Source organism: Hordeum vulgare, chromosome 7H (genome assembly GCF_904849725.1).
Source record: "Hordeum vulgare subsp. vulgare chromosome 7H, MorexV3_pseudomolecules_assembly, whole genome shotgun sequence".
Taxonomy (NCBI): Eukaryota; Viridiplantae; Streptophyta; class Magnoliopsida; order Poales; family Poaceae; genus Hordeum; species Hordeum vulgare.
This window is the reverse complement of record NC_058524.1, coordinates 399,648,501-399,657,343: the sequence shown is the minus strand read 5'-3', so window position 1 is coordinate 399,657,343 and position 8,843 is coordinate 399,648,501. Positions and strand designations below refer to the sequence as shown.

The following is an 8,843-nucleotide window of genomic DNA, read 5'->3' as shown; positions in this document are numbered from 1 at the left end:
CTACTACTTACCACTAGCGCGTCTCGATTAGACCGCGCTAGTACTAAAATCTATCTATAAGCTTTCTCCTAGTAGTGGCTGGAGTGCATCGCCGTGCACTCTCCCTCCGTAGAGTCGGATGCCACATATCTACATCTTGAGCCGAGTGGCTCATTCTCCACTAAGTCTCTCTATCAGGCCCTGCTTGCCACCCCTGGTCCGCGGAGCTGAACCTCCTTTGGGAGATTAAGGTGCCAATGAATATCCGCATTTTCCTTTGGCAATGGGTGCATGGCCGACTCCCTTCGGGGACGCAAGTGCTTAAATGAAATAGTCCTACCGACGTACATTGTTGAGTTTGTGACATCCCCGAGGATTCAGACCATATCTTCTTTCGGTGTCGTGTCGCGGTTTTCCTTTGGGGGTGCTTTCGGGGTGTTGTGGGTGGACATTGGTCCCATGATAATATCCCGGACCTATTCAGTGAGGTCCTTCACTATTCTTGTGTTACCCCCCATTCATGTAGGTGGCTATTAGCGCCCTAGCGTGGACGCTTTGGAATGTGCACAACAAACTTGTCATTGAGCATCTGACCCCTCAACGCACGACTCACGTCATATACAAACTGTGTGGCTTCTTGGCGGCTGCTTGACAAACGAAGGCAACATAGCTTCGTCGACATTGCCTGCAACGGCCTCCGCTCCCGCGACGTCTCCATGGCTCCACCGCCCCCACCCTCGCCTCTAGAGTCGGATTAGTCTAGTAGTTTCTTTGTTGTGGTTTGTTGTGTTGTACCTCCAGCAAGACTTAATTTCTTTTTGACTTGACTTGAACCTTTCGTATTGTTGGTTGTATGGTGCGGTTGCTTTATAATATAAAATGACAGAATTCTTTTTTGTTAATCACTAGATTAGCTTAATACTACCAACTAAATTCTGCAGTGTGATGTATCATATAAAATCTCTTTGTGATTATATGTGAGTTTCTGGTCCTTCGGCCCCTTTCCATGCTATAAAGAAAAGACAACGTAGGCTTCACAAGTCATGCACCATATTTTTCTAAACACAGTACACACACAAGTGTTCATACACACACGCATACACTCATCTCTATGACCGCACACACGCATATCCTACCCCTATGAGCACCTCAGAGAGACTAAGCCGGCATATCATCTTGAGGTTTAGATGTCTCGTCATCGACGGAAACGTCTCATTTCACTGAATGTGCATAATCGGATTTTTTTAATAAATTCAGAAATAAATGCGAGCACCAGGACTTAAACATTGATGGGCGGGGAATACCATAGTTTTTTTTTTGCGAGGTTGAGAATGTTAGAGTCTTTCTAACCATTCAACTATAGGTTGATTCGCATGTACCACATCTCTTGTAGTTGAATTCCAGCTAGAGCAAATAATGTGTGAAACGAATAAAATCGGTGGAGCCGAAAATAACGGGAGATTAATGAGCATGATGAGAAAAGAAGCAAGAGTGGCAATTTTGCCAGTTGTGCATATACTTGTCATCATCATTTGTGTAGGCGCGCCACACGTGTCAGTCCACTTCCACATGCCAACCAGAAAAATGCAGCATAAACGTACAACGCTGTGGTGAGCTCAGAGCGTCAGACACAAACACTATCTTCAATAGGCCATAGCACGAAGACCATGAAGGCCATCCTCCTCCTCGTTTTCGCATTTCCTTTCTTGGGCGCCGCCGGCGAGCGCTGCCCCGGCGTCCCGTCACTGCCAGTGGAGGCGGCCTGCCGAAAGGCGTGCGGCACGAAACTCATGCACGACATGTGCATGGACACGCTGCGCGGGGGATTCCACCCAAGCCCGTCCATCCACATCGAGGTCACCGAGTATGCGCTCCTCGCCGCGCACCACGCCCTCGAGTCCTACGGCGCCACAGCGGCCGCCGCGTCCGAGCTGCTCCGCAACCGGTCGCTCGCTGGTGACGAGAGGGCGGCCTACAACACATGCTTGACGGAGTACTCCTACGCTGTGCAGTGCATGGACCACGTCGCCGGCGACATGCTACCGCGTTGCCGGTTCGCGGGGCTCGGGGAGCAGTACGTGCACTGCGTGGCGTACGTGGAGGGCTGTAGGGATCGTTTGGTGTGGCTCAAGTCATCGCCGCTCTACACCATGAATCTTGTCGACCGGAACAAGGCCCTTCTGGCTTACTCCATCGCTCAATTGCTCGGTAGCATATGAGCATTCCAGTTAGGTGGCAGTTCCGCTGCTAGTGTTTGCTTTTGTCTTAATATGCTGTCAAATTTAATCAAAACCAATAATTACTTGTTTGGACATCCTTAACACGGGCTCTCGAGACACCCCTAACCATGTAGACTAGTCAGGATATATTTTTATATCCAACACGGTCCACGAACCAGTCCAGATATCCACAAAACTCCAACACCCTCCGCCCACTCAAATATCCCACCCGGTCGACTTTTCTTTCACTACCCTTTCCATTTGTTTTGCATCCACCCTTCTCATCTGAAGCCATCGATGTACCACTTTGGACGCCTCCCAAACATCCTTTGACGTATGCAACCCCATCCACACGTGTGCCTGCCTTGGGCTATATTGTCGTCCAACCAAGATTCATTGCCAGCTAGATACCCTCCCGCCTTCCTGTCAACATTGTCCATGGCGGACACCATATTTGTAAGGTGTTTAGTGAAATACAGTGAGCTTTTTTTTTTTGACCATCTTGTTATTTTCTAGAATAAAATGTGATGAGGATACTCGGTGATGGACAATGAGTTGGTGTGCGATACGTGGAAGGTCTTATACGCAAACTTGTTAAAAGCACTCCGTGCCCTACAATTGATCATGCGCTAGCCCATCGGGGGTACCCCGTGTCCAACGCTATCAAGAAGTTTCGCGGTGCGGTTGTACGAATGGAGACAATGTGGTCACCGGGCTTGTCAACCATGTACACTGTAAAGTTTCACTTGCCACTCTATGTTGATCAATTCATTGATTCAATGTTGCAATTTGATAATCATCACATTGTGTAGTCCGGACATGATGTCGTGTTATACCACTAGACCGAAGGAGGTCGTTTACAACATTGTTTGATGAAGCTCAAGGGCAACACTGTATGGGAGGAATTGTGACGATTGATCGATTCTAACTTGTGTATCGTTGAATTTCGAATCGATGAATTCAAATTTTTTATTGAACATTCGATTATCTCAGTAGTAATATTTACATGTCAAATATTGTTATACTAGAGATGTTTGCAAATTATTTATGAATAAATTGTGCTATTTTCTATAATTATTTTGAATGGCGTGACTTAAAAAAACAGGGGTGAGCGTTTAGGTGATGTGGTTGGATGGTTTCGTTTCACACAATGTGTCCATTTTGAGGATCGGCATTAAAAATGCTTTTATACACAGAGTTATCATGTGACAGTCTATATAATTAGCAAACCTAATAATATAACCAGTACAATATTGTAGGTTATAGTCATATCATCAAAAGTCATTATTATCGATCCCTCATACATAGGATGGTTGTAATGGATAGTATCATATACTAGTATTATGCATATGATACTAGTGTATGATACCATATTCGTAATGCATAGTATCATATGTTAGTATCATGGAGTAGTTCATTTATTGCCATGCAAGACACATAGTAGTACATCATTTAATATGATACGGTATCATAATATGATACTCAACCCTCTCTTTCTTCATTTAATTCTATGCCACCTCATCGAAATTGCTTAGTTGGCATGCATGATACTACCTATGATACTTCCATTACGGACAACCTAATAGTTTACTCTCCTTCTCTTTCCTTTGCATTTATTATATTTGTCTAGAGCATGTGTAGATGTGGAACACACTCTTTTGTTTATTCTCTATCTATCTCCTCCATGTAAGCAAACGCGTCATGTAACCCTTCCAGCTGGTGGTAAAAAATTTTGCAGGTTAACAAGGTCTTGAGTTTCTAACACCTATCTATAAGTAGGGCCAACACCCTTTAATAAACTCTCTTTGACAATTTTGTATTCTATGTTGGCATTTGACATGGTAAGTGTGCTATGCGTGTCGGCAGAAAGAACAAACTGAAGACTATCACAAGAAGCAAATTGTTCAAGATAATTGAGTGAATATTGTTGGACGTGACTATGACCAACCCCCCCCCCCCAAGTTATTAGTTCCTTGGATATTACCCAACTTAGCACAAAGTTTTGCCGATTCTAATCTAAGTTCTAAAACGTGAGGATAGCATGGATATTTTTCATCATCGACAAAACAAAAACTCATGGAGTACTGAAACATGTGATCCTAATGAACTAGCATGGTGAACTTGATGATGACTTATTGTAGTTCAAAACAACAAAGATAAATAAGCAAACCCAAAACCAAACCCATCGACAAGAATGACGGTGTAAATGCAGGAGCGCATCGTGTCAAAGATCCCGGTTGATGTTGTGGTAAGGGGCGAGTACCCTGCTGGAGGAGGACTTGATGGAGAAATAAGGCAACGACAGTGTCTTCCAAACACCCGCGGACTAACCCTGCCTTGCCGTCACAGTAGGTAATATGTTGGTTTGATAGAGGCCACAGTGGAGGGTTGCCCATAAAGGATTGGCACAACATCAGGCTTATTTGGCAGAGGTGTGTGATGGCCTTGGTTCCCTGAAACGACACGCTTAAGGTCTGATGTGGTGGCAGGAGAACTAGGGTTTGGGCATGAATCAAAAATGAAAGGAAGAGGGATACAAGAGAATTAGGAGAGAAGGATAAGAGAAATGGTTGCGCCCCAAGGTACTAACTTACTACATGTAGGATCGAATATGAAACATCATGCATGTGCAAAACTAAAGGTGGTTAAAAAATCTCAACCTATTCTTACATATGATTTAAAATTTAAATCCACCTTAGAGAGTGAACCTAAAAGATATAACCACCTCCGGGTGTACATCACAACCGGTTGCATTTTTAGGTCAAAATCACCTTTGTGGATCGCCTCTAATACCCATTTATGTCTGATACTGCTACATGAAATGTCTCCCGATACTAAACGAGGCGTTTGACATTTATTTTTCCTTTATACATACACTTATGGTATGGATATATGGTACTAATCTATTACCTTTTGCATGATACATGAGCAGCGGATTCTATTAAAGTTTGCGAGTGTGTTATCTTTATTATTAAAATGAATTTGGTAAATGATAATCTCGGTGTGGGGATTGTTATAACACTTTCCAATACGGATGTGGAAATCTTGAGTGTTGATACCTCGTATGAGCTAAGAACATCTACATCCGTTGTAAGGGCATTCTCCAGCTTAAGTGTTTTGGTGATGACGACAACTCACTATGTTATCTAACCGGGTGTCAAGTGTGCAGGTATCATATGTAAAAGACGGTTTGGTTTTCCCTCCAAACGGAAAAGATCGAAGACGTGTTCCCTACATGTTTATTCTCTTTGGTCATAGGGATCCCATACTATTAAGAGGGAATCCACATTGGAAGTCTATGGGTGAATCAATTCTTCTCACACACTTTTGCACCCATCTCGTTCCATCGCATCATTGAGAGAGAGGCCCCTGCTTTCTAATTGACCGGTTGTACCGTTGCCTAGGGCGGTTGTACCGCTCAGCCCCTAGGTGGTTGTACCGGCCCAGCACCGGTCCACAACCGGACACGACTCTATTTTGCTGTGTTAGTTTGGCGGTGGTGTCCCGGTTGTACCACTATATTAGTATAGCCGGTACTACCGGTGTTCCAAGCGGTTGTACTACTTGGGCCTTAGCCATGCCCACCAGCCGTGGCAGGTGGAACCTTGGGCCAACTCTCTGTTTTGGAACAGTTGTTGGGTGGTGGTTCCGCTAAATTAGGCAGACCGGTTGTACCGTCGCCATGTAAAAACGGTTGTAACGGTTAGAAAGTGGGGGGCCTATATAAGGAGGGGTTTCTTCCTCCTCCCTCTTATCTCTTACCTCTCTCTCTCCAGCATTGATGCACTCCAAGATTTCTTGCCCGATCTCTCTCCCTAGCCACCCAAACTTGTTGTCTTGCTAGGGATTGAAGGAGGAAATGTAGATCTACACTTCCACCAAAGGAAAATTGATTCCCTCCAAGTTCTTGTGTGGATTTTGTTACTCTCAGGTGTTTGAGCATCGTAGACAGAAGAGGTCACCTCGGAGCTACATTCCATTGTGGTGAAGCTCCGTGGTTTCGTTGGGAGCCTCCAATTGAGTTGTGGAGAGAGCCCCATCCTTGTTTATAAAGGTCCGGTTGCCACCTTCAAGGGCACCACTTAGTGGAATCACGACACTTCACATTGTGTGAGCGTGTGAGGAGAATTGAAAGTGCGTTATATCGACTAGAGGGGGGGGGTGAATAGGAGATTTTTAGAATTTCATCACTGAGGAAATTCCTTTTGAGGAAATTCCTCACTGATGACTAACTTACAGCGAAAACAGTTAAGGATCAGTCGTGCAAACGTTCACAACAGCAGTATTACAGAGTGAAGATTGTGAAAACAGATTGCACAGTAAGCAGGCACGCAGAATACAGATGATGATTAACTCAAGTGAAGAATTTGGGGTTGAGGAAATTCAGAGAAAGTCTTCAGCAAATTCTTCAAACAGTCACAGTGAATGTCATCAACACATAATACAGTGAATGTAAAGAGTTGAGGAATTAGAACCCGATTCTTGGTGAAGACTGTTGTTGATGACCCAGTTCCAACTGCTTTGACAGTTGTACATCTGGTTTGGAGCGGCTTGGTATTGAAACCAAAGGACACCCAGTCCCGGGACACACAGTCCCTATCGTATTCTCCTTGAGCTAAGGACACACAGTCCTCGCCCAACACTCGTGGTAAGTCTTCAGGGCAGACTTCCAAACCCTCACAAACTCGGTCACCCGGCAATCCACAATTGACTGCTGGATTGCTCTAGACCATGACGCCTAACCGTCTGGAGGATGCACAGTCCTCAAAGGAAAAAGGCTTCAGTCCCACATAGGAACAACTTCTTCAGTGATGCTCAATCACTAGGTTTGGTTTGTGGTTTCGGTGGGTGGTGTATTTCCTCACTGATGATTTACTCTCGAAGGCTCTGAGGAATTTGGGTTGCTCTTATGACAAGTGTCAGTTTCTAACGGAGCAGCCAACCAGCTAGTGGTTGTGGGGGGCGGCTATTTATAGCCTGGGAGCATCCCGACATGATTTGACACTAATGCCCTTAAATAATATGACCGTTGGAGTGGATAAGACTAGTGACTTGGCGTGGCTATCGAAACGGTCGGGACCCTCAACTGTGAGAGTCCTCATGTCACTCATATTCCTCACTTGAGGCTTTTGGTAGGATTTGGCTTGGGTTGAGCATCATGAGGAAATTCATTCCATAGCGTTACTTTGACCCCCTTTAACAGTACGGTGTTCCTATTCATCAAATGCGAAGAAAGTAAAACAGAAAACGTAAATCTTCATGCTTCAATTTCTTCAAAATGATTTTCTTCAGGAACCACCGATCTTCTCAATATCAATATCTTCATGAGGAATATCAATTTCATCGCAGATTCCTCGTGATTCATTTCTTCAGCTTCAGACCAATTTCTTCAACTGAAGACATATACTTTTAGGGGTCGATATTCTTCAAATATCTCAAACTCCTCAATGACTTATAGATCCTGTGTACACTTATAAACACATTAGATACTTAACCTATAAGTCTTCAAACCACCAAAATCACTAAGGGGCACTAGATGCACTTACAGTCTCCCCCTTTTTGGTGGTTGATGACAATTATGTTAAGTCTTCAACAGGGAATAAAAATGTGAAGTGTAAATACTCAATTGAGGAATTTGAAGACAAGATTCACAGCGACTCCCCCTGAAGATGTGCATACCTTGAGGATTTTGCTTTTATAGCATATGCACATTGATGATTTATATCATGGAGATCTCCCCCTGAATCTTGTAAATCATGCATACATATAACATATCATATGAAGAAAATGAAGACGCATGATGGCAAATGGTATCTGACGAATTCCAGCATGTGTGCATTAAAACTTGAGGAATAAGCATGCAAAGAAAAACGTTCAAAAGCGTCAGAGTACCATCGGGCTTAAGTTACAACTCATTACATAAAAACTTCAGAAGAGCCAAGAGTTTGTAACTTAAATATAGTTCATAGGCCCCAAAAATAAATCCCGTTTGAAGACTAACTCTCAAGTTTCTCCCCCTTTGTCATCAAGTGACAAAAAGGGACAAACTGAGGACTAACGCCCATGAAGACTTCATTTCTTGGCGGTTGATGAAGATCCTTGACGCTTCTTGGGTGTAGTTTTCTTCCTTGGGCCTGTTGCGGTGTCGAGTTGTTCCTCATCAGATTTGGCGGTGCGGAATTATGAGAAGGAGCTGTCTTCAAGATCTGGCACTGGAATGGGCCTGAATTTCTTCTTGGGAGGCCACGACCAGTCAAAGTCCTGCTCAAAGTTCATTTCTTCAAGTTCAGTCTGGGTCTTCAGATGTGCAAGTGTAGCCCAGGTGCGATCGAAAACCTCATGCAGATAGTGATGATTAATCTTCACAGAGTTCTGGGTTTCAGTGAGGGTTTTCAAAATGGCACCAAACTGGTGTTTGACCCATTTGTGGTTGTGATCCACCTTCTGATGAAGACTGAGAAGAAGCTCTCTGGTGTTTAGCACGCGAGGAGGAACAGGGCTGGGTGGACGAGGCTCAGTATCGTCCCATGAAGAATATGCGTCTGGCTCTTTAAACTGACCATCAAGAGGCCTGCTGCCTTCATCAATCACAAACTTTCCTTTTCCCTCAATGGGCTCGAAAGTCTCCTTATTGACCCGGACAGG

The 8,843-nt window shown here is 44.2% G+C and overlaps 1 protein-coding gene across 1 annotated transcript; it reads left to right on the top strand.

Moving 5' to 3' along the window:
* The first annotated feature begins 1,543 nt into the window (after positions 1-1,543).
* LOC123411799 lies at positions 1,544-2,526 on the top strand. The gene has a single exon (XM_045104759.1). The coding sequence runs from the start codon at positions 1,647-1,649 to the stop codon at positions 2,196-2,198; it is 552 nt and encodes a 183-aa protein (XP_044960694.1). The 5' UTR covers positions 1,544-1,646; the 3' UTR covers positions 2,199-2,526.
* Positions 2,527-8,843: the final 6,317 nt, after the last annotated feature.

What these genes read in the sequence shown, in the direction of transcription:
- LOC123411799 (XM_045104759.1), top strand. Translation starts at nt 1,647, where the DNA reads ATGAAGGCCATCCTCCTCCTCGTTTTCGCATTTCCTTTCTTGGGCGCC.